The sequence below is a fragment of the Heterocephalus glaber genome, unplaced genomic scaffold, assembly GCF_053883595.1.
Source record: "Heterocephalus glaber isolate CG9 unplaced genomic scaffold, H.glaber_assembly_v1.0 deba00001452, whole genome shotgun sequence".
NCBI classification, from domain to species: Eukaryota; Metazoa; Chordata; class Mammalia; order Rodentia; family Bathyergidae; genus Heterocephalus; species Heterocephalus glaber.
In genome coordinates this window covers 9,353,348-9,378,426 of record NW_028258302.1, presented here as the reverse complement: position 1 = coordinate 9,378,426, position 25,079 = coordinate 9,353,348, and the positions used below count along the sequence as shown (strand labels likewise).

Here is a 25,079-nt window from a genome sequence, read left to right as displayed (position 1 = left end):
AATAAATGTAGTCTGTGGAAAGAGTGCTTTGACCTACAGGATTGCTGGGAGGTCTTAGAGAATGGGAGAGTGTCCCTAGAGGTGACAAACAGGTTGTGGGAAGGCAAGAGAGACACTAGGAGTTTCCTCCGACCTCTATCCCTACGGCAATCTCAGCACACAGAAGAAAGGGAACCTCCTTTCTACCCACACTCAGTAGGGCTCAGAAGCTACTTTTGCCTCTCTCTCCCACCCTTTCTTCCAGACACTCCTATTCTACCTTCAACTGGTGGATACAGCAAGCCCAGCATCCTCACACTGGGGGCTGTCTGGGAAAGCAAACGCTGACTGTGTGCAGGACCCCATCCTAATCCTCATTCTACAAAAGTTCCAAGTGCTTAGTTCCCAAGTTTAGATTCAGAATGGGAAGAGGAGGAAAGAATCATTCAACCTCAGGAGTGATGTTCTCCAGCATGATGCACCAGAAGACCTGTGTTGGGGTTGGGGAATCAGGCACATGGCCAGATATTGATAGACAAGTCAGAACCTTCCTTTCCATGTGACTATCATTCTTTGTCCTTATCCCAATCATTCAGCACCCTACAAGAAACTGGGTGTTAGTGACCTACCAGTTAAAACACCCTTCTAAGGTCACTTAGAAGCCTGCAGCTTCAGATTCTTTGCCACTTCTTCAAGGAGCTCCAACTTCTCATTGAACTCTGACTTGCCTCAACTCTAGCATCCCAGAGAGCTTAGCCACTTCCTGTTCCTCTCTAGCTGATATGCAGATCACCAACTGGAGGAAGCCAAGACAGACAGGGGAGACCGAAATGCTATGGCCTCAGGAGTTATAGTGGATGTTCCTCTGTCCAGGAAAAAAAAAAAAGAGATGAGTTCTGAGCCATGGCCGCACATACAGATGCAGGAGAAGGCTGGAGGTTTATTTGCAAAGTAAAATCTGCAAGGTTTGGTTAGTATAAGAGGACTGGTAGGGGCAAAACTCAAGTATGATTCTCAGGTTTCTAGCTTAGGATGATTCATGGAGATGGGATGAAAAACCAAGAGTTTTGGGATGCTAAATTTCTGGAGTGAAAGTCATATAGGTGACACCCGAAAGAAAAACTATATTTGTGGCATTCTGAGTATGGGCCTGTGGACCACTAAGTGGTACATGAGTCTGGAGTTCAGGTGCAAAGTCTTCATCAGAGTCCTAAATATGAAGATTATAAGCATTTGGGAAGTAGCATAAAAGCACCAGCAGGGAATGAAATGGAAAATATAAAAAGAGGGCTGAGGCCAAAGACCTGGCAGTACTGACAAAGGAAAGTTTAAATGGAAGGAGCAGTGAGCAGTGTCAGATGCTGAAGAGGGGGAGGAAGGGGGAAGGACAGCCGGAAGGTCAAGAGGCAGGCTGCAGCCAGACTGTGGAAGGTCCAGAAGCCAAGAGAGACTCTTGGAGCTGGTAAATAGGAAGTCATGTGGTGGCCTGGGCTGGAGCACATCCCCTGGAGTGGGGAAGGTGGAAGCCAGATGACAGGCACTGAGAAATGACTTGGCAGACACCCTCACAGGAAGCATGACTGGGATGGGAAGGAGAGAGACAGGGTGAGAGCCAAAAAGGGTGCAGAGTCAGGGAAGGGGTGTTTTTGGGTGTATTTTTAAGATGCAAATAAAGTGTGTTCATGGGCTAAAGGAAGCAGAGAAGTGAGAGAAAGGGGGTAGGGTGGGAATGCCAAGTCTGGCAGCAGTGCTCCTGCTAACACAGGGTGCGGGGCCCCCAGCACTTCCTTACACAAATCCAGCAGCAAGAATCATGCGGGTGTTTTGCTCAGTGTCAACTCTTCTATGAAGCAGGAGATAAGGCTGCTCAGGAGAGGCAGTGGGTAAGGCTCCCCCAGGGAAGAGAATGGTCCTAGCACGAAGCCTGCAGTCCAGAGTGCCCATGAGCCAGGGCAGGGTACGTCCAGACTGAGTTGATTGGGTAGGACCAACAAATGCTGGAGCTTCAGCGTTCAAAATCTGAGGCCCAGGGACACCAGGTGGGTCTAGAGCCACACAAGCCTTCTCTTTTACCACTCTACTTGAGTCTACTCTTTCCAAACTAAGCAGCTTATTCTTACTAATATATCCATGGCAAACATTCCCCATAATATTTAATTGTAACAATGGCTTTCAAATCGAAGATTTCAGCAATATTTTAATCTTCCTGATACTCAGGCTGGCACAAAGCAGCTATCTCATTGCTCTGTATCAAAAATTTCCACCATTCCTTCACCCAGCCTCTCAGCAATCCTTCACCTTGGGAAATTTGCCATAAACTGGTACAGCAACAGAAAACAGAAAGCAAAACTTCACTGTGTTTTTGTGGCTTCCAAAAGTAGCTTCCAGGGTGCTCAGGTTGATCTGACAACCACTGATGAGCATTCATTCATTCATTCATAATACTTACTGAGCACCTAGCAGGCTGCAGGGACTCTCCTAGGTGCTGAGGACACAGTAAGAACAAAAGGGCCAAACCCTCTCCCTCAGTGTGGCATGGATGGGTGACTAATTGGGATGAAGGGGCCACAAGGCAGTAAGTTCTGAGCCAGGCACTTTGCAAGCATGGACCTTTAGAAGCAGGACTCCAAGGACAGGAGTTTGCCTCATTTTCCTAACTGGCAACTGCGGCCCAAAATGAGCTAAACCCAGGATTTGCCCCTGAGCTAGCCTTACTCTGAAGTCTGTGCTCAACAAACGCTTCACCTTGTGCTCTGATTCTCATGGGCACATGAATCATCTGGGGATCTAGTTAAAATGTAAATTCTAATTCTATAAGTTGGAGGTGGCAGCTAGGAGGCTGTATTTCTAAGAAACTTCTTTGAGATACCTTGGATCACACACTGGAAAACAGCCCAAAATTTCCTAAATTCATCGGGTCATGAACCCCTGTCTCTAGGGCACTCATTAATAGTCCCTCCCTTGCTTCCTAAATGGATGAATGGATGGATGGACAGATAAATCGATGGTGTTGCCATCCCTGGGCCTCCCAAAATCTCTGTACTTCCTGCCTTAGATTCCCTATTTGCATAACTATTTGCCTCAGTTTCCCTGGTGAACCTATGGCTTCTCACTAGGACTGCAGACTCTCTAAATGCCCCTTCACTGGGCTAGGGACCCTCAACCCCAGAACTTCCATCCCCTGGGCTAGGTCCTGCTCCAGCCACAAATAAGACAAGGGCTGAAACCTGGGCTCACCGGCTGCCCTCTTCCAGGGCTTCTTCCTGGAGCCCCCTCAACCCCAGGCTAGAAGGCCTGGCCTCTGCCTGCCTACCTTCTCTATCCTAAGCTGCCAGAAGGCCCACAGAAAATTGCATATCGCCGCTTTGTGCCTGCACCTCAGTGAGTATTAAATCTAGAATAATGGGAATTAGTGTGCAGAGGAAGCTGAGGGTAAGACTCCCGAGGATCCTGAGTTCTCACCTCACAAATACAAGCTGGAGAAGGATGCAGCGATTCAGGAGCTCAGAGCTGTCAAGCAGGCCCTTACCCCAGGTCTTCTGTGAATTGTGCTAAGCAGTTTAAGAATGCTAATGCTTGCCCAAGATCCTCTGAGGGGCTCCCTAATGTCATCACCATAAACCTGGTCATCCTCAGGACCACATCTCTGTGCCCCTTTGGGGGCAGATCCTGGTGCCACCACCACTGGCCAGATAATAAAAGAAGGGGAGGGGGAGAGGAGCGAGGAGGATTGCTGCAAACAGCAGCCCAGGTGCGGGCTAACACGTGGAGGTGGCCTTGGCTCCAAAACCACCCAGCACCTCAGCTCTTCCTCTGTTCATTCTTGGACAGGTGGGTGACAAAGATGGCACAGGAACCTCCTGAACAATGCAGGTACCCCCACATCCTGTTGCTAGGTGCTCTCCTTCTGAAATTCACCGTGTGGCCTGGGAATTTGTATTTTAAATGGAAACCCATGTGATGGATAAGTTTGCGGGCTTTGGAATCAGAGGAGGATGAAATCCAGACTGTCCCTTCCCCAAGCTACGTGGTTTTGGACAAACAACTCAATCTCTTTAAACTTCAGTTTCTGCAACTGCAAAGTGACAGGCTGCTGAGGAGCATTGTAAAGTATAAGAGAGTAAGGTGTGACTCTCAGAACAGGGCCAGAGTGTCCAAGAAAGGACAGGTCTCAAAATGAAGGTAAGAAGGCTGTGAAAGGGAGAAATACAAACCTGACTTGACCCAAACACAGCTTGCTGCTCTCAGCACCCCTCCAGTTGCTCCCTCTGCCTAAGCTCCCCACGTCATCCACCTCCAACCAGGCCTGCTCAGGCTTGAGGAAGCCATCCCTGCCTCTCCCCAAACCTCTGGATGCCTAGTGTTCCCGGGGCCCTTGGTAGCCTACAACTGTCTTGGGGGAGAGAACTTGGTTTTCAATGGTATTTGCATTCATGACCCCCCAGCTCAGGGCCACTACATTAGGTACCCAGTTAATGTTCCGGTGAGTCACTCCTTGGGTCCTAAGCATGTGGAAGCAGGCAAAGGCCTTGCATGCCCTCCCAGCTAATAGAGCTGCTGGGCTGAAGCCTGGCTAAAAGAAAGGCCATGGAAGGGAGGCTCCTGGGAAGGAGTCATCAAGGTCAAGTTCAGAAAGAGGCTGCAACTGATGGTGGGGCTGGGAGGTGGGGAGGAAGATGACTCTACAAAGAAAGCGCAATTTGGTGTCCAGGGCAGTGGCAGGACTAGGGAAGAGGAAGGACCAGAAAGGAAAGGGGGAGGGAGCTAGATCAAGGAGCTTGATAGAGAAGAAGGGGGAGTGGGAGAAAAGGCAGAAAGACCACACTCTTGACAGCACACATGGCTGTGAGAAGGTAAAACATGGATCTCCCCAGGAGATGGAATAAGGAAATGACCTGCTGAGTCAGCCCCAAGCAGGGAGGTGTTATTATTGCTTGGCTCAGAGCTTTCCTTGGCCCCTTCAGTCTAACCTGTTGCCTCTCTTCATTTTTAAATTTGTATTGTGGTAAAATACATACAACATACAATCGAGCATCTTCACCATTTCTAACTGTATAGCTAAGCAGCATTAAGTACATTCACACTGTTGTGCTAACATCTTCACCATCCATCCAGAGAACTCTGCAACTAACAAAATTGAAACTGTGCCCACTAAGCATGAATTACTCCTTCCATCCACCTAGCCCCTGCCAACCACCATTCTACTCTCTGTCTCCATGAATGCGAATACTTTCAATACCTCATGGAAGTAGAATCACACCACATTGTCCTATTGTGCCTTACTTATTTCACTCAGCATAATGTCCTCAAGGTTCATTCGTGCTGTAGCATGTATCTGAATTTCCTGTCTTTTTAAGGCTGAATGATATTCCATTCCATGGCTATACTATATTTATTTATCTACCCATCCACCCATAGTCACTTGAGTTGCTTCCACCTTTTATGGTGAATAAAGCTGCTGAGAACAGTGTGTCTGATTGCCCTCACATATACATACCAGAGAAAACTGTCTACATCCCCAGTGCATCTGAGAGTTCTGGATGACACAGGCCCTCCATAGATGCCTGCTAAAGGAATGAATAATACCTCACATGCTCCAAGTGTAGTATCCATTGATTTATTAATTTGAACTTTAACTAAATGCAGGGTCTTGAGTCAGAAGGGAGACCTTCTTTAGGAATTAGGAGCCCAGGTTTTACAGGAAGGCTCTGGGACTCCTCAAAGCCCTCCATGTAGAGAGCCAGCCCTGCAAGAGAATGAACCCAGGAGGGCCTGGGAACCCACTCCTCCCTTAGCTTAGCACCACTTCCCCTAGTTGATCAGCACCTTTGTATTTCTCAAGTTCTGCCTCCCCCAAAACATTGATTGTTCTGACAGCATCAAAACAAGGCATTTCTGTCCAGAGAAAGGTATCGTAAAGAAAACAGACAGAGATTTGGAGAAGTTATTTGTAACCTCTAAAACTGACAAAGTGCAATATTTGGAAAATAAACAGAACTTCTGCAAATCAACCAAATAATTTTAAATTAAGACAGGGAATTGAATTTTTTAAATGGGCAAAGAATATGAATAATCAATTTACAAAAAGAGAAACTCAAACAGCTAACAAGTGTATTTCAAACTTATGGTAATCGGGGCAATGCAAATTAAAACAATGGGATGGCCCTTGAATCTCCTAAGAATGGCAATATTAGAAAGATGGATAATATTAGGTATTGATGAGGATGTGGGAAGACAGAAAAAAGTGTTAGTAGAACTGAGACCTGGCATAGCAGTTCTAGAAAACAGTATGGCAAAATATAGGAAATTAACAGACTACTCAGGGATCTTACTCACCCACCTGTACAGTCCAGAGTCTCTCAGACAGAGCCCTAAGATGGCAGGTATAAGGATATTCTTTAGAGCTTCATTCATGGTGAGGAAAAATTGACAAGCCAGAAGTCTGTCCCCAGGGGAACAGGTACATAAAATGAGACAGATGTGTAACTCGTAATGCAACTCAGCAGTTAGAAATCCTAAACTAGAAGCAGGGGTAGATCTTCAAAACACAGTGTTGAGTAAATAAAGTAAGAAACCAGACGAAATTTATAGATCAATTGTCATTTATGGAAATTAAAAATACATACACATAAAAATGACCTTACATATTTTATGAGGATCTGTGTATATTTCAAGACATATCAAATGTATCAGGCTAGGTATATATTAAAGGAGAGCAACAACAGCTGTGGGACTGGGGACAAAGGGAGGAAACTTTAAATGAAATAAGAAAGGATCTTGCACAGACAAATGATCACACAAAGTGTGATGGATGAAGGGGAGGAGTAATTCAGTGTTACGCTCCTGAGGTTGGAGGCAGGGAAGGGGAAAGAGAGAACAGAACAAAAAACAAACGATATTCACTGTGGCTTCCACATGACTCAGGAAAGTTATCGCTGTAATATTTTCCTCTTTCTATGTTCCTTGGAACAATGTCATAGGAGATGAGAGTTCCAGTGGCCCCTGAATGTATGGACTTTTCATCCTGCTCCAGTTAAAAGACCTGCACTCAGATCTTGTCTCTAGATGGATGTGTTTGTGAAAGCAAAGCCCAAATGGTTACCTCTCCCACACTGAATTTAACAGTGCTGCTGCCCATGGGATGGAGGGTCAGCTGGCTATGGCCAGGATGTCTGAAGGGCCGTGGATGAGAGCATCTTGTCTCTTCCCATTCAAGTTATCAGGAGCAGTTACACAGATGACTGCAGGGTAAGACTGGATTGAAACCAAAAGCTCAGCAAGTCCACCCTCTTTCACCCACTGCCCTTAAGCTGGAGGCATAGGCGGGCAGACTGTTGGCAGAGGTATGAGCTCGCTGTCCTTGGAAAGCCAAGCCACCCTGACCACTGGGCAAGAGCTCCTATTGAATGGGGCTTGAACAACTGATCTTTTGGTCCTCTTCCAATAACTCTGGCTTCATTCTGTTTGCTGATGAAAGCGACTAACAATCTGTCATGACACAGATGGAGTGAATATTATTATTTCCATTTTACAGGTGAGCAAACGGAAAGTGAACTGATTCACTCATGGCCACACAGGTTGGTAGGATCATGAGCAAAGCTGGAAGACTGGTGTCCAGACCCCTGGACCAAAAATGCCTTCCCCCAGACACTCTGCTGTGGATTGGCCCTCTGGGACCTCACATGTGAGAAAGGCCAGGAGGGCAGGACCACACAGGTCCCTGGATGGTGGAGATGCTACCAGGGAAGTAGCTGTTTTCATGCTAGGAATATTTAAACATGGGTATAAAATAAACCAGTGAACTTTCACCTCCTCCTTATTGCCAAGTAAGTCATCAGACACCCACATATCATCACCAAGCCTCACCAAGCCTCACCAATCTCCATCCTTGACTCCACTCTCCATATAGCAAGTAGGCTATGCTGGGAAAAGGGAAAGGAGTTAGGCAGCAGCAGGAAGACAACCCCCACCCCAGGCCTGAGCCGACTACACACTTGCTCATCTCACAAAAGGCCATCAATCATTCCCACAAAATGCCCGCGCATTCTGTGATAATACACTTGTATCTCTAATGGTCTAAATTTCAAAGTCTCTGCTTTCTCCCTTTAAAGTTACAACCGCCACACTTGCTTACTTTCAATCAATAAATAGATGTAGCTACTTAATAATGGGGCTTATTCTGTTTTCTGTTTGAAAACCTAGGAGATGGACACAAGTTTTTGAAGTTTCTGAATTATAATTGCTCTTAATTGAGTATAAATGAGATACTGGCAGAGGGGAAGCCTATTTATGTTGCAATGTGAGCCCTTATTTTCTGCTCCAGACCATACAAGAGATTCTCAAATAAATTTTTAAGAGGTATTTGGCATTCTCGATAATTTGACTATACATTCATTATTTTTAGCACCACAACAGTTGCTTATAATGATGATTTTCAAGAATAGGACCGGAATCCCCTTAGAGACCAATTCTGTTTAAAAATTTCCAAAAATACAGAGACCAACAGGTGGAAAGTAAAAACTATTTTTCAGTGGGAATCCAAAAGAGAGGAGTCATGAATGTGAACCCCTATTCCACCCAGGCCTTTGCTTCACGTGGGGGCAAACATCCACCCAGCTCTAGGGTAGATAAAGTCCCTTTCTCTGATCTTAGACTTTCCATGAGCTACCCTGGTTCTCCTGGATTGTGCCAGACACATTTCTCTGATAGGACTCTGGGTGACAGCTGCAAAGGACTCCCAATATCTCCCTGAAGAATGAGCCCTTAGAGCAGGAGAGGGGAGCTTCCAGCATTTTGGGATCCATGCATATCAACCAAAGGTTGATGAGGACTTTCTATTTCTGGAAATTTCAACTTGGGCCAGAAAGAAACTGACCAACATTCAAGGAGTCCTGGGGAGAAAGATGAAGATGCTATGATATGTAGTATGTGGAGTTCTGAGAGCCCACAGCAGAGTTCCACTTAGATGTGCATTTGGGGCTGGAAACCAAGGGTGAGTTTGTAGTCACCCCTGGGGAACTTGTGGTTGGGCTGGATGGATGATGGCAGCTTGAGGATTGGAAGTTTGGGATCCAGACTTCAAGTACAAAAGCAGCACAGCATAATGGATGAGTACAGAAGGATTCTAAAAGGCAGGTACCCATGGAGTGCCCTGAAAAGTCACAGAGCAGGGTGGTTACCAGTAAGGGATGTGGAATCAGGCAGGCCTGGATCTAAACTGTGCCTTAACCTCTGAGCCTTAGCCACTTACTTTTTATTATAATCCACTTATGTGGATGTGCCTTCTCCGAATCCATTTCCCTGTCTGTCAAGTAGGGCCAGCGATACTGCCAGCCCCACTGGGTTGCTGAGAGGACCAAGCTAATACTTGCAAGGGGCTGAGAGAGTGCTAGTGAGCACTAGCTACTAGTATCGCTTCCCTGGGTAAGGTATCAGATGCCCACATATCATCACCAGAGCAGCTTTCTGAGCATGGTAGGTGGGCAGGACATGGTGAAGGCACCCAGATTTCCTGACTGACTCCTTTGTCCTCGGTGTTGTTGTTCAGATCCACCTTCTATCACTGGGCACATTCTACAAGGCAGGTATGGTGCTGGGCCTGCCACTGTAGTCCTTCTTGTAACAGAGAAATTACTTGTCTTTTACAGGTGGGAATCCTGTACCTGAGGGAGATCTGAAGACCAGCTAGAAATGTGTAGGTCTGCTGAGTAATCAGAGTCCCTGAGTCTTGCTGGTGTGACAATGATCATGAAACAAGTAGGCTGGCACGTGACTCAGTGTGATGCTGCTGAAGCCACCTGCTGGACTCTTCTGGACAAACTGAAACCTTGCAGCTTCTAAGACCCTGCCATCTGGTGCTCCAGGTCCCCTGCCCATGACTCTAGCCTCCCCTCCGACAAAGTCACACAGTCACCAGCCATAAATAGGACCAGGACTGACTGCTATACTATAATCAGCTTACTTCTTTAAACCATGAGCCCACAGCTCAACTGCAAAAAGAAACACAAATCTACACATATGTTGATGACTGAGCAATTAAATGCTTTTCCTTGGCATGCTGGTGTTGGGGGATGGGCTTCCAGGACTTATACTTCATCTCTAGAATCTAAGAAGCTGTCCCATCAATCTGTGACATTTAGCTGTGGAGCGAAGGCAACTGGGGACCAGGTGTCTTTGTCACTGAGTTACCTCTGCAAACCAACTGGCTTCCTTGACCCCTAAAACTCCTGATTTAGCCTTATCAGTCCCTACAAAACTGTCCAAGAAAAAAATATGAAAATCATCTGCTAGTATAACATCTACTCATCAGACACAAATTCTATGCCAGGTTCTGAGGTGGATGCTGAGGAAATAAGCCATTGTCCCTGCCTTCAGGAAGTACACAGTTTAATAGGCAAAGCCAATAAACACTTTTAATACCATTCAATTTGTACTGTAATAGGACAATGGGTACAGTTGGTGCTCCAGTCTTACTAGAGGCAAGCTAAAACCAAGCCCTTGGGTAATAAGAAAAGCAGAAGAAAAATTTTACAAATTAGTTGATGTTTGGCTTTTCTTAAGGTGGCATGGTAGCATGGGGGAAAATAACCCAGAACTTTGTCAGAACTCCTTATAGTTTAATATTGTTTCTATTTGCAATTATTTATTAAGGGGATGGGGACATCAGAGCCTTTTTAATTCTCAGAACTCCTTAATCCAGAGAAAAGTAGTTGTTCATGAGAGTAACTGAGGGCATAAAACAGCCAGAACCCAGTGGCCACTTGATGAGGAAGAAACTGAGGATTTTCTTAAGGTTCTGGGCTGGGTAACTGAGGAATCCTAGAGGGTTAGGGGAGAAGCTAATGAGCTTGCTTTGGAAGGGAAACATTGAGGCGACAAGTGGAAGAGTCAGCGGGATGTATATACAGTCTGGATCTAGAGTGTCAGTGGACTAGGAAGCCAATAGACATCTATTTGGAAATGCCTTGGCAACACAGGTCTGTCTGGGAGCTTCGGAGTATGTACTGAAGAGATGGGCATGGATGAGGTCACACAGAAGTGGTGAAGGGGAATGGAAAAAAGTACATGGAATTGAATGCTGAAAGATACCATACTTCAGGCAGGAGAATAAGTATTAGTATTAGGACTGAGAAGGAACAACCATTAAAATATAGTGTCCCAGGAGCCTGAGGAGAAGAAATTTCGAAAGCCATACAGAAGAAGGGGAAGATAAGGTTAGAGAAACTACAATGGATTTGGGTTGATGATGGTCATTGGTGATCTCTTCTAGAACATTCCTGAGGAATACTGGGGGACAAAAGCCTGGGTAACACAGAGAGTGATTGGTAGTAGAGAAAGCAAATGAAGATTCTTTTGAATAGAGTTGATGGTAAAAGACAAAGAGATGGGACAGTGGCTAAGAGAGTTCAGGAGGGCCAAAACACCATCTTGACATGTGTTATGTTAAAAATGCACCTAATATTACAGTCAAGGGGAAAGGTGTTACAAGGTGAGAGAGAGTGATGGACAACAGGAGAGGAAATCTTCAAGGAAGTGGGGTGTGAGGCAGGCTGGCATAGAAAGGGTTGAGGAAGCAGGCAAAGGTGGGTGAGAAGGTTCCCACTACCAAATCCTCATATTCTTTCTAGCCAGTGATAACCAAGCCTAAGAGGGAGCTGCCTCAGTCCTGAGCATCTTTCAGAGTCAACAGTATGAAGTGAACGCAAAATGAATGTGCTTCGCCCTCCCCTGTGCTGATTTCCTGTCACCAAGTCCATTTCCAAATCTCTGCTGCCTGCAAGACGAGACAGCACATGTAAATGTACAAGAAAGGTTTAAAAAGAAATGAACACACTGGAAGCCAGAGCACGGCCTGCCAGAGAACTACCCTTCCCTCAAGCAACACACACACACACACACACACACACACACACACACACACACACACACGCGTGCACATGCCCCAACTTCTTTATGGACCAGAGCTGTTAGCAGATGGATCCTTCAAGGCAGGATTCCAGCACCAAGGAGCACTGTGCAAGCTAAGAGTCGGCCTTTTTCTCTCCCCAGGGGTACGACATGCCCAAGGGGCAGGGACAAGTTCAGTCAGAAAGTCTTTTTTTTTTTCTGTTCCAGGGATCGAACTCAGTACCTTGAGCTTGCTAGGCAGGCGCCGGAACCACTGAGCTAAAACCCCGGCCCCAGAAAAACAATCCCTTCAGACTCAGAGCGGTTCTCTAGCAGGGGACTCGCTTGGACAAACGTCCAAGAGGCCTGACGGTCGGTAACAGCGATCCCCCCCTCAGCCCATATGGCAAGTCTGGGTGACCAGCGTAGGTCTGCGTGAGCAGCCTCCTCGGGGGTGTGGGTGTGCGCGAGCCAGGGCTACCAGGCACGCGCATCGCGGGCGCCCCTCTCTGGGTGTCTGCGGCTATGACTCTTAGGAAAATCAGAGAAAGTCCGGTCAAGTAGGGATGAAAGAGCCAGGGCTTCCTTGGGACTTCCTGACCCCGACCCAAACAACCCAGCAGCTAAGGGGTAGGCGACGTCATCCCTGGGGCCTGGCTCACAAGCTGCTGGCGCCTCGAGCGGGTCAGGGAGCCTGCCGCTCACTGGCCTGCCAAGGGAGGGGCGCATTCTCCGAAAGGGACCCTGGGGTTCTGGGGTGGCCGAGGCCAATCTTCAGAGATTCAATCAGTGGTTTTAAAAAAAAAATCAGCCAGCAAAAACAGCACTGCTCCAGACTGGGTCCGGCCTCGGCAGCAGGTGTTTGGGGGTTTCCTCTCCAGTGGGTTTCAGCCTGCGGGCTAAAGGAAAATGCGGTTTCGGGCGTCCCGGTCTGGACCCCTCCCCACGATGACACACAGAACTTCCTAGGGTGTGGCTAGAGCTGAGCTTCAGGGGGTTCCGTGGGTAAAGTGGACCCGTTGAGGCCAGTGCCCTGCACTGGGGACTGGGTTCGCTCCAAGGTCCGCGTGCCTCCCCCGTGAGCTACAAGACGCAGCCAGACATCGAGAAGTTCCGGGACTCTCCGCATCCGCCAGGTCTACCCCCTCGCGGACTTGGTTACCCGGAGTGGGTCCCGCCGCCTGCGCCGCCGCTGCCGCAACCCGGGCGCTCGGCTGCAGCAGGGCGCGGGAAAGGGCACTTTGGCGCGGAGAGAGAACCGAGAGGAACGTGTCTGCGCGGAGCCTGGCGGCGACACTCCCTCCCCCGCCCCCGGGCACAACCCCCCGCCACCGTCTCCCGCGGTTCAACACCCCCCAGCCTCCATCTGAGTCCTCCTACAAAGAATGCGCGGGACCCCAAACCTGGGCGCACGCCCACCTGCACCAACCCCCTGCTCCGAGTGCCGAGGGAGGGGACATTTGGGGAGGGGGGTGGAGGCCGCAGTCTCCGGGAGGGCGGATCCGGCGGGGGCGGGGAAGGACAGACCCTGCAGACGCGGAAAGGCAGAGGGGGCGCGCCGTTCCTCTCCAGACCCCAGGACGGGCGTGCCAAGCAGAATTGGGAGCCGGGGGTGGGGGGGAGTAGGGCTCCGGGAAAGTTTATCGGGGAAAAGCCTGGCACCTTAGGAGGCTGGAGAAACTGAAGCCACGATTCGCGTGCCCCGCAACCGTGGGCAGGGATGTCTGTCTCCCAGGCCCTCACATCGGCCGAATCCGGCCAAGTTGCGGTTGGGGCTGGGCAGAGCAGTGAGGGTGAGGGTGAGGGTGGAGGTGAGGACGTGGTTGAGAGTGGGGTGGAGGGCGGACAGAGGCGAAGATGCGAAGGAGGGTGGGCAACGGGGGGGGGGGGGGAGGCGGGATGGGGGCGGGGGAACGGACCCAGACCTGGTCCAGGCCGGGTGGGCTCCGGGCTCGGGTGGGGCGTGCGGCGGTAGCCGGCTTCCCAGCGCGGGCGGACTTACCCGCGGCGGCCGAGGCGCTGAGCAGCCCCCAGCCCAGCACGAGCAGCAGCGGCGGCAGCGTTGGCGGCGGCGGGCGGCCCCAGCGGCTCCCGGCGCCCGGCACGAGCGCCGAAATCCCGGCTTCGCCGCAAGCCCTCCCCGCGGGGCAGCCGCAGCGCCCCAACTCTCGTCCCCGCGAGCGCAGCATGGCGCGGCCGGCAGCGCCGAGGGAGAGGCTCCGCTCGCCGCTGAGGAGAAAGGAGGTCAGGAGAGCTCTGGAGCTTTTTTTCTGCTCGGAGAAAAATCCCGGTACGCGGGAGCCCTGAGCTTCTGCGGCTGGAATGAACCAAGTGTCCGCCCGGCCGGGGAGAGGCGCGCTGAGCTCTCGGAAATGACTCGCTCCAATCCCGCTTCGCGGGGTTCGCGCCGGGGGGTGGGGGGTGAATTATCCCCGGATTAATCACTCCGGAGCCGCTTCTCCGCCGCCCCAAATGCTGGGGGTGGAGGCGCCAAGGAAAAAATATTGGAGGGTGGGGGGTTCCTTTTCAGCGCCACCTCTATCTCCAGATTAACCACAAATTAGATCTAAAGGGCTGTTTATTCCTGTTTGTTTTACAATTGACCAGTTTCTTTCAAGTTAAGTCCTCCGGTTTTCTTGTATAAGATCGCCCATTAATACACTCCCATACACACACAGCGGCACAGACACACACGCACTCACAGTCAGGCACATACACGTCTCTGCCACGTTTGGAAACTGAAATACTGTCTGGGGAAAGGTAACCAAAGAAGGACGCGGTTCCCCAAGTCGTGGTTCTTATGAGCTGATCTTAGGTGATGGCTTTGAACTTGGAAATCTTGAGCTGGGGGATGCTTAGGAGCCCTCTTCATAATAGCCTCCTACCCCATCCCAGGAGAGAGGGGTGTGTACTAGACAGTGGCGGGTTAAGAATCGAAGGCAAACAAGCGGATGCAACAGGGTTGGGGGGCGTTCATTTGACCCAGAGCGGCCCTGCCCCTCGTTTAAAACAAAATCGCGGGACGGTGGAAGGATCCCTGTGTGCACGAGGGTGGGGGTAGGGAATGAGCTCCGTGGAAGGACGGTGCAAGAGTTACTTGGACGATTTATCTTCAAATTTAAATAACCTGACACTCTTCCGCTCCTTCTTCCCCTCCCCCTTCCAGCAGGTCCCCAAAGCAGGCGAGGTTCTCCTCGGAGAGCGAGCAGCTCCCCGCCTCCCCTGAGTAGCCGCTGCCTCCAGGCCCGAGGGCTCAGCGTAGGTCCCCACCCCATCCCCCACGGCGACACCGCGGCCGTCTCGGTCTGGTCTATCCTAGGCTCCTCCGCCGGTCACCATGGCTCCTTAGCTGTCTACGCCAAACTCTCCGCCAGAGAAGAGGTGTGGGAAGGCTGGAGGGGCCAGGGAGGGGCGAGGTTCTGGAAGGAACCCCCTGGTTGGCGCGCGGGTAGCAGAAAGGCACCTGCGGAGGGGCACCTCCACCCTCCCTTCCTTTTGCAGGAAGCACCCAGAAAGGCCTGTAGTCGCAGTTTCAGGAACCAGAGAGCCGCGCGATTTGGTCGAACCCCACTCTAGCGTCTTCGTGGCCCCCAGGGGCAGTGGCTGGCGAGTGGAGGGGCCTGAGAATTTCCCAGGAAGTGCAAAGAGAGGGAGTTGAGGTTGCTACCTGGATTGCTGAGGAGAGGGGTGGGGATTGGTTATCCAGTTTGGCTGACGGTCGTCGACCCTAGGAATTTTCAGGGAAGGCCCTGCCGAGGAACCATAGGATTACCGACCCGGATTGGCGACCCAGATTGGACAGGAGGGTACCAGACCAAAGGAGTGGATGCTTGTCCTTATTCCCCACAAAAAAAGAAAAAAAAAAAACTTGCTCCCCAGAGCCACACTTTCGCAGCCTGCTAAATGCCATTCCTCCTCCCACCTCCCTACCCCACGTTGTTCCGGTTTCCCTGCATGAGCTCATCCCACAGCTGGGGAGCTGGCTAGGTGGCCCCGGGCTGGCTAGCAGCCCCCAAATCGCCAGCCCATCCCCACCCCCAACACGCTTGCTTTCCCGTCCCTCCAGAATGCCGCCTCTCTGGGTGCCAAGAGCCAACCAAAGCAGCCAGAACTCCTCAGTGAATGGCCTGCTTTATGTCCCTGTGGCTGCGAGAAGGGGGCTTTTAGCGTCCCATTGTCCAGGCCGCCCGAAAGAGAGCTCAGCCCAGGCGACTAGCCAGGCCTTCCCACCAGCGCTGGAGAGGAGGGAAGGGACCGGCCTTGCGGTGAGAGGGTGGCCCCCTAGGGGACTGTTGGCTGTGCTCCTGGCTCCTAATCTTGGACCTTCTCCCTCTCTCGGGGGCTGAGTTCTCCAGAAAAAGGAACAAACAGTGATGGTCAGTCCGGCTTCTCTGCAGCCCCACAGCTGGGGGGCGGGGGGGGGGGTAGAGAGAGACATTGAGATTGGACTGTTTTGCAATTCTGGGTCTCCAAGTCAGTAATGGACTTTACCCCACCCCAGAACTTTGCTCTGTGGCTACAAATGGCAGATGAGATTTACCCTAAAACCCTCCTTAGCAAATAGATTGTCATCTTTCTTCTCCCTGGGGGCTGCAGAAGGCAGGGGTACCCTTTTAACTCTCAGAACGACCCAGTTACATCCTCCACCATTGATGCTGTCTCTGATCTATTTGAGTCTACACACATTAACTCCTGCACTCTGGGCTGAGCTGGGCTGTGCAGTGATGCACACAGGGATGCAGAGTGTGAGGTCCTCCTTTGGGAGGAGGCAGAGCAGAGGTAGAAACCAACACTTAACTGATACAAGCAGACAGTGATAATCACCATGGCTGAAGAAGAGCCGTGTTACATAGAGACATATCAAAACAGTAAGCTTTTCTTAGGCTTGGGAGATCAGAAGACTAATTTAAGGACGGGAGTAAGATTTTGACTGAACCCTGATGCCTGGATAAAGACTTTAACCAGATGAAGATTCATTTACTCAACAAATATTTATTAAGCATCATTACATGGCCTGACACTGTGCTTGATAAGAAATATACACCACAGTGGACAGTCCTGGACTTTATGAAGGCAGGCAATAAATATGCATAAAGTTTGTAATTAAGGATGGAATAAAGGAAAAGTTCACAGTGCAATAGGAAAGACTATTGGTCTAGTTTAAAGAGATGTTCTGGGAAGGCATCTTTGAGGCTGAAACCTTGAAGACGGGATCTAAAATTAAGCAAGAAGCCACGAATGGTGATATACACCTGTAATCCCAGGACTCTGGGAAGCTGAGCCAGGAGGATTGCAAGTTGGAGTCCCACCTGGACATTGTAGTGAGACCCTGTCCCAAAAAATTTTTAGAGGGTCAGAGATGTAGCCTGCCTGGTAAGCACAAGGTCCTAAGTTCAATCCTTGGTACCACACACACACACACACACACACAAATTAGAAGGCTAGGGATATAGCTCAGTGCAAAGATCCCAAGTTCAATCCCTAGTATAATAAAAATAAATACAGTAAGGCAGCTATGCAAAGAGTTGGGAACAGGTAAGACCTTAAACTGGGAAGGAGACTAAGGAAAGGAGGGTGGGGCTGGATCCAGGTGAACAAGAAGAAATACCCAGGAGATTTGGGGAGTGGATTTCATCCAGGGTCTCAAAGGGGATGGTGAAGAGTTTGGATTTAACTCTCTGGTAGTGGAAAATAAAAGATGTATTGTTTTGTAAGGACCATCATAACAAAGTACCACAGATCATGTAGCTGAAACATAAATTTATTTCCATTCAGTTCTGTAGGCTAGAAGTTCAAGATCAAGGAGTCTGTAAGGTTGACCTCTCTCCTTGGCTTGTAGATGACCATCTTCTCCCTATGTTTTCAATGGTCACCATTCTGTGCATGTCTATGTCCTAATTTCTTCTTCATATGAGGATTCCAGTCATTTTGGATTAGGATCCCAACCTAATGATCTCATTTTAACTCTTTATCTTTCTCCAAATAAGGTCATGTTTAGGGGCTGAGGGGTAGGACTTCAAAATATGAAAGGGAGGAATGCTTAGCTCATAACAGGAGGGGAGGATTTTTCAAGTAGAGGGACAAGAGCCAGCAGATGGATGAATATCAAAATAAATATGTAAAGAGATGTCTATTCAGTCTGTGGATAGCATGGCTGCTTTAGCAGCAGATACTCTGGAAAGGTGGACATGGCTCTGTTATACAAAGTGAATTTGCATTTCTAGAGAATGAAAGCCAAGTGGCATAGCCTGGCATGTACCCCCCCCCCCCCCGGCAACTCTATGGGGAGTGGAGAGGAAGGGAAGGACAGGAAAAAAAAAAGGGAAAGAAGCATAACTACTTGCAAGGTGACTGAAATGGAATGAGCTGCAATATTGTATTCCAAATGATCTGGGCAGAGGCGGGGATGAGGGCCATGGAAGCACTTGCAGGCCATAGAGAACCAGGAATCCAAGAGGTGCTCGTATCCTTCCCCGCTGGCCTGGCAGAGTGTGGCTCTCAGCCCAGCAGCCCCTACAACTGGCTCTTGCCTGCCCCTTTCTTTCTCCAGATGAGCAGCAGGCAGCCATGGGTGGCAGTCTATTCACAATATCACATTGCAAAAACACCCCAGTGTAGTGACTCACCAAGATAACCCTAATACCCAGACACAATCCAAGTTTGTTTTAAAAAGAAAACAAAGCCTGATGCTTGGGAGAACTCAGCCTGATTCAAGTCAGGCCAGTAGATTCAATACCCTGAAATTTTCATTCTAACTTAAGAAAAATCAAAGGGCTTTTCAAAGCCCAGAAAGAGAAAGCAAATGGGATTCTTCAGCAATGTGAGGGCAGAAATGGAGACTGAGGAACAAGCAAGATTGCAGAGGAGAGACAGAGAGTGAGGCAGGGCCTCTGAGGGAAGGCCTGGGATCTGAGTTGGGGGCAGGGACTCCTAAATCCCGAGTGGGATCAGACAGAAGCAACTATTTCCCAAGGGCTGGGCTGTTCCTGTAGAGATGGCAGTGATCTGTCTCCCTAACAGAAGGGGTTCATGAAGGAACAGTCCAGAAGGAACCGTGCTGAGCCTATGGGCCTCCACAACCAGCAGGGAGAGGCCAACAGAGCCACCAGTTTGGAGACTCCAATGCTACCAAATGCAGGAGCATGGAAAATTCTCCATTTGTGAAAGGAGGAAAAGGGCAGAACTCACACCAGTGACATCACAGAAGTCAGTGTTTTCCTCTGCATGTCACAGGCCATAATCCATAGGAAAGGGGCTGTTCCAGGCTGTCTTCTCTCCTTGAAGTTCCTTCTATCAGCTGTGCTAAACGCCTCCCAGATTTGCTCATGCTGTCTCCTCTGCCTGCAACATCATTCCCTCTCTTTCTAATTCCTAGCCACCACTCAGCTCCAGTGTTACCTCTACAAGGTAGCCTTTCCTCAGTCTTCTCACTGGTTAGGTGGCCCTTTCAGCGTGGGCAGCTAGTTGAACATCACAGATTCCTGCTTCCTCCTCCACAGTGTAAAGCAGAGGTTCTCAGCTGAGGACCATTTTTCCTCCAGGGGACATTTGGCAATGTCTGCAGGCATTTTTAGTTCTCATAACTGACAGGGGCTACTGAAACCTAGGATGTAAGACCAAGATTGCTACTAAATATCCTAAAATACAAAGAGAGGACCCCTACCCCATTCCAAAGAATTATTTGGCCTAAAATGTCAATCATGCTGAGCTGTCTCTGGGAAGCACATGTTTAATCAGGACTACAACTCCCAGCTATCTTTGCAGTTAGGAGTACTCATGATACAAGGTTTTAGCCAACAGAATATAAATTCAAATCTTGCCCTACAACATCCTCCATGGTTACTCCTCTGTTTACTAGATACAGAGCACTAGGATCCTGGATAGCAGAACCACAAGACCAACAAACCTGTGTCTCCAAGTCACCATGGGGAGGAAAGTCAGGAACACTTGCATTGAACTATTACATGAAAAACGTCCTTTGATAATGTTAAGCCATTGAAATACTGGGGCTTGTTATAGCAGTTATCAATACCCTTCTATATCTTTCCTCATTATTCTTCTGGTATTCTGTGTCATTCACGTCTCTTCACTCATTCATTTACTTATTTGTGCCACAAACATCAGTCTCCATGCCAGGCTCTGGGCTACATGCTGAGAAACAAATACAGAGAATAACACATATCCATTCTCCCTGTCCTCAAGGGGTTGAAAGTTACTGTGAAAAGTTAATTAATGATTAAAAATAATAAAAGTAATGATAAAAGTAATGATTAATTACACTAGGAGAGATATAGGATATGATGGAAACAATGAAAGGAGCTCCTAGTTCAGCCTAAGGACAGGGTAAGAAGTAAAACTTTTTAGAAAGCAAGCACAGACCCAGCTGATGCAAGGAGCTGGACACAGTGTGAAGAATCTTCAGTAAACCAGAAGCCCAGGATGCCTGGGTAGAGCTCAAGGGGGAGCAGATCACTGTTCTGAGACTCCCCGGCACAGTAACTGTCAGCTTTCTCAATTGACCCCACCATGGTGCCCCTGCAGCTCCTTATGGTGGAAACCTTTTCTTGCCTCCTGAGTCCCCAGTGCCTTTCCTGTGCCTACTACACTCTCCTCTTCAATGACCCCCCTAGACCCTGCACTTCAGCCTGCTCAGAAGTGAACTTGCCTATTTCCAGTCTGTGGTCAGTTCCCCAGCTCAGGGATCAGTTTCCACATCTGCCCAGATTCCTGAGCCAGAGACCTGGGAGTAATATTGGACTCCCCTCTCACACAGCCTCCACATCAGGGCCACAACGAGCCTTCTAAATTCTGCCTCCTTAACACCTCCCAGATCCTAGCCAAGGCCCCCATCATGTGTCTTTCAGGTTACTTACAACAGCTAAGTAACAGCTCACTTCTGCTCTTGCCTAGTCCAATGTCTTTCTCTCAGCCACTAGTTACCTTTTTAAAACACCAACTTGACTTCACAGCTCCCCTGCCTTTCTTTGACTTTCCCCATGGCCTACAGAGTAAAATCCAAGCTCCTGCTAGAGCCTCCCTACAAGAGCCTCCATTGTCTGACCTGCCTGCCCCTCCAGCCTCAAGTTTCCCTCCTGAACTCTCATACTGAGGTCATCCATCCTCCTGCAAGGAGCTGGGCTTTCTCTCCCCTTCCCTTGGGAGCCTGGTGTGTGCTGCCTCCTCTGCCTTCCCCCTGCTCCTCTTTCTCCTCCTTCTCCTATCCATAATCTTCTCCTATTTGCCCTTCAAAACTCAAAATCAAAGTGTCAGTTCTTACAAGCAATCTTTGCCAATGCCAAAATAGTGCCTGGTACATAATAGTCATTCTGTGAATCGTGGATGGATGACTGGTGGATGGGTGAGTAGGTGAATCGATGGATAGATGAATGGATGGATGCATGTGTGGAAGAATACTTGAGTTAAGTGCTCAGTAATGTTTGTAGAATGGACCAAAAGTTATCTCTCCTAGACTTCATTATCTGAGTTCCTTAAAGAAATACCCTGAGTTACGATATAATATGCTCTGTCTTCAGAGAACCCCAATGTGAGAAACTGACCAACTTAATGGTATTTCTGTCTTTTATGAAAACAGAATTGAATATATTGCCCACTATGTCACTCAGTGTCCTTTATACGAGGGCTCATGATAAATTCATGCTTGGGGTTATTTCCAGGAAACATTTTGTCTCTGCAGATGAAGATGTGTATTTTCTGCTGTCAGAAAATGAAAACTCTGCCACCCGACATGTTTCCATTTTTACTTTAGCTGACAAATAGGGATACACAGTTTTATTACTTTATTACCTTTATACAGTCTGACCAATTCAGGTTCCTGAAAGTTGCAACTCTTTCTGCCTTCTTTAGATGAGTCAGTTCTTGCTTTATTCTTCAATGCCATATTTCATACTTTTTAATCTGAAAGCTGCCTCAAATCAACTCAGCAGTAGGCTAGTAGAGGTTTTTAAATAAATGTATATTGGTGACCAATGACCCAGCATGGAAATTAAAGAAGGAGTGGCTGGGTACTACACTTCTAGTTGAGAAGGATCCTATAAAGTGGCTCTCCAGAAGTCATTGGGGTGCCCATCATCACTGGGGTTTGGCAGAAAAGAACACAGCAGGAAGCAACCGAAGTGAATTCCAACTTTGTTGCTGTCTTTTGGGCTACTCCTTCTAAGCCATCTTCTTTTTATCCGTAAACTATAGAGTTCCCTTTCCTCAATGTAAAATGGAGATCCATGCAAGCTCCTGTTTTACATTGCAAGGTTATTAATAATGATATATAATACTTGCAATCAGTTTTCTTTATGGAAAGCACACTGCTAGGCGGGCACTGTGCTGAGAACTTTACATGCATTTTTCTATTTAAACCTCCCCTCTACCACAATCCTGTGTATTGTTTTACCATTTTGCTGATTAAGTAATGCCAGAGAAATCAAGCATGTACAAAGGTACCTATTAGCAAACACAGAGCAGGAATTCAAATTCAAGTGTGTCAGTTGCCACTGACAAGCTCTTAACTACCTCCTCACAAGTAAGCAAAGAAAGGGGCAAGAACGAGAGATAGCTGGCACCCTTGCTGGAAATGACCGAGATTGCTGTTGATGTTGCCAGGAGAGAAAAAGCACCAAGTCACAGCTTTCCTTGCAGAGCAGAGCACGTTCCTTTTCAACATCTTGAAAACAGCTGGCTGCTCTGCAGCCCTGTTCTGTGCTCAAGACAACACCTGGGGGGAGCCAGTCCCATGAAACATGGCTGCAACTCCCTCTTCCTCCACCTCTGGTGGTTTGCTTCTCAAGAAATTTGCCTGGGATCTCCCTGTACATGCGTCCTGCCTCTGGGCAGTTTTGCCCACTAGGCATTACTGGCATAGCAATGGGAGTCTCTATGGTTTTTAGGGGCCTACAGAAAAGTTTGAGCCCTGAAACTGGTATTATTCGTCCCACGATACAAAGAAGAAAACCACAACATTGAAATTAGTAAATATTTAATTAAATGCAAAGTGTAGCACTATGTCAACTTCATTAACTGTTGAATTTAGTAGTCAAAAAAGTTTCATCATATTTGATAATGATTTGTAGGTTGGAGTTTTGCTCACTGTGCAAGATTCCCCAAGGAGGCACTAAGATTGGTGAGAAATCATAGCCCATCATAAATAAATTACTCATAGCCAAAAACTTTCAAAAGCAAAATGACAAAAATCCGCATGGTTTTCTTATGCTAAAAGTTATATTGTCAGGGGTGGGTGTGTTTAATAAAATAAGTTAGGTGAAGAATAGGGCCTGTAGAATAAGTAGTGAAGGTTATAAAAGAACCTAGGGCTTGTCCACCTTTCTGGGTTTTTCAATGTGGCCATGTTTGTGCCGGAGATGGAAGACAGGTGGATAAAGGCTTTGACTGGAGAGTAGGTAGGGAACGTTGCTCCCTCTGAAGGAGGAGGCTCCAGATAGGCTCCAAATAGGAAAGCAAGAATTCCAGAATCCTACCTCATGATAGCTAGCCTTCACTGGAGACATTGGATGTGCCAGCCTAACTTCTAAATTCTTTACATGTATTATCTCAGTTGTCACAGAATAACCCTATAAGGTCAGTATTTTATTATCGTTTTTGTACAGGAGCTAACCAAGCACAAAGAGGTTAAACAATCATCCCAGGGTAGTATGGGTAGTAAAGGAAAATTAAAGAATGTTTCCAAGCTAAAAAATAATTTACATACATGAAATAGTGTCTGTGACCATTAAATGCCTTACTTTGAGCTCTAAAAAGACAGGGACTCAGCCTGTCTTGTACTCTATCTTCAGCATCTGTAACAGTGCTGGCCACATACCTATCTGTGCTAGAGGTATATAAAACCAACTGAAAGTCAGTTTACACCACATCTGCCCCAGGAGCTTAATGGAACATTTTGCCTCTTGCACTAGGCTATGACTCTGTATGGAGTTGAGGACCTTTTCATCTCAAATCCTTATGCTTTGGCCACCTGCCTTGCAAGTACAAGGACCCGAGTTCGATCCCTGGTACCAAAAAAAAAAAATCAAATCCTTATGCTTTGCACAACTGTGGCCCACGATAGGTGTTTAAAAACAGAGTCTGGAAAGGCTTATGTGATGATTTGAGTGTATCACAGAACAACTTCCCCAGTACATACAGGTAAAATTCTCCCTCCCTACAATTGCACAGAAGCTGTTGTTTGGAAACTCCAAAGGCATACATTTCAGTGTAATCAACAAGCAAGCCAATGTATAGCACTTTTATGTGCCTCTTCGGTGCCAGGTGTTGTTCTAGCAATTACTAGGTCTTAAGCAATTACTTGGTAATAGGATATCTACCACAATTCTACAAAGCAAGTGTTCTTTATTATCATCTTGTTTCATAGACGAGGAAACCAAGTGTTTGATTGAATTATATCCTCCTAGTACTTGTATGTTAACATACTGATCCTCAGTGCTTCAGAATGTAGCTACATTTGGAGACAAGGCCTTCAAAGAAGAGGTTAAGATAAAATGAAGCTATCAGGGTAGGCCCTAACCCCATATAACTGGTGTCTTTTGAAGAGAAGATCAGGGTAGGGAATCCATGTGAAGAGACAGGACAAAGACAGTGCCATCTATATACCATGCCCCAGAAGGGAACCAACCCTGATGGCACTTTGACCTTAAATTTCTAGCCTCTGGAACTGTGAGAACATAAATTTCTATATGTTCATTCGGGTATTCTGTGGTTCTTTGTTGTGGCAATTATGGCAAACTAATACACCAAGCCACAGGGTAACTTGCCTCAGTCTACATTGCCAGAAAACTCAGAATTTGATGAACTCTGTGTCTGAGCCTTGGTAGTCTGATTCTAGAGTCCAGTGTGAGAGCCAGTAGGCCCATATGGTTATGAAGCACCTGAAACGTGGCTAGTGCAAGAGAGGAGCCGACCTTTTTAATTAACTTATATTAACAATTAAAATAACCCCATATGGCTACAGTGGCAACCATATCAGATGTAGCTTTACGTAGTTTCTAAGTACAATGCATGGGGTTTTTGCAGGATCTTCTGGAAGCCTCATTTCTCTGTGTGCTCTAAAATACATGCCTCTATTTTTGTTCCCTATCCCTATTTTATTTTTGCATCCTTTCCAACTTATCCCCCATTGCCTGATTTCCAGCTAAGGCAGGGGTGGGGTGGGTGAGCTGGCTGATTTCCAGAATCCTGTGGCCTGGGTAGTC

The 25,079-nt window shown here is 47.9% G+C and overlaps 1 protein-coding gene across 7 annotated transcripts in view; it reads right to left on the bottom strand.

The window, feature by feature from the left end:
- Positions 1 to 14,223, bottom strand: part of Csmd2 (CUB and Sushi multiple domains 2) — a 582,265-nt gene extending 568,042 nt beyond the window's left edge. For 3 of the 7 annotated variants that reach the window (XM_087215348.1, XM_087215347.1, XM_087215349.1), the window contains exon 1: positions 13,868 to 14,223. In XM_087215348.1, coding sequence (XP_087071474.1) covers positions 13,868 to 14,054 — 187 coding nt within the window. In that variant the 5' untranslated portion in view covers positions 14,055 to 14,223. The remainder of the gene's footprint in view (positions 1 to 13,867) is intronic. The other 4 variants (XM_087215344.1, XM_021263294.2, XM_087215346.1 and 1 more) reach the window with 2 other exon arrangements.
- Between the last annotated feature and the right edge of the window lie 10,856 nt (positions 14,224 to 25,079).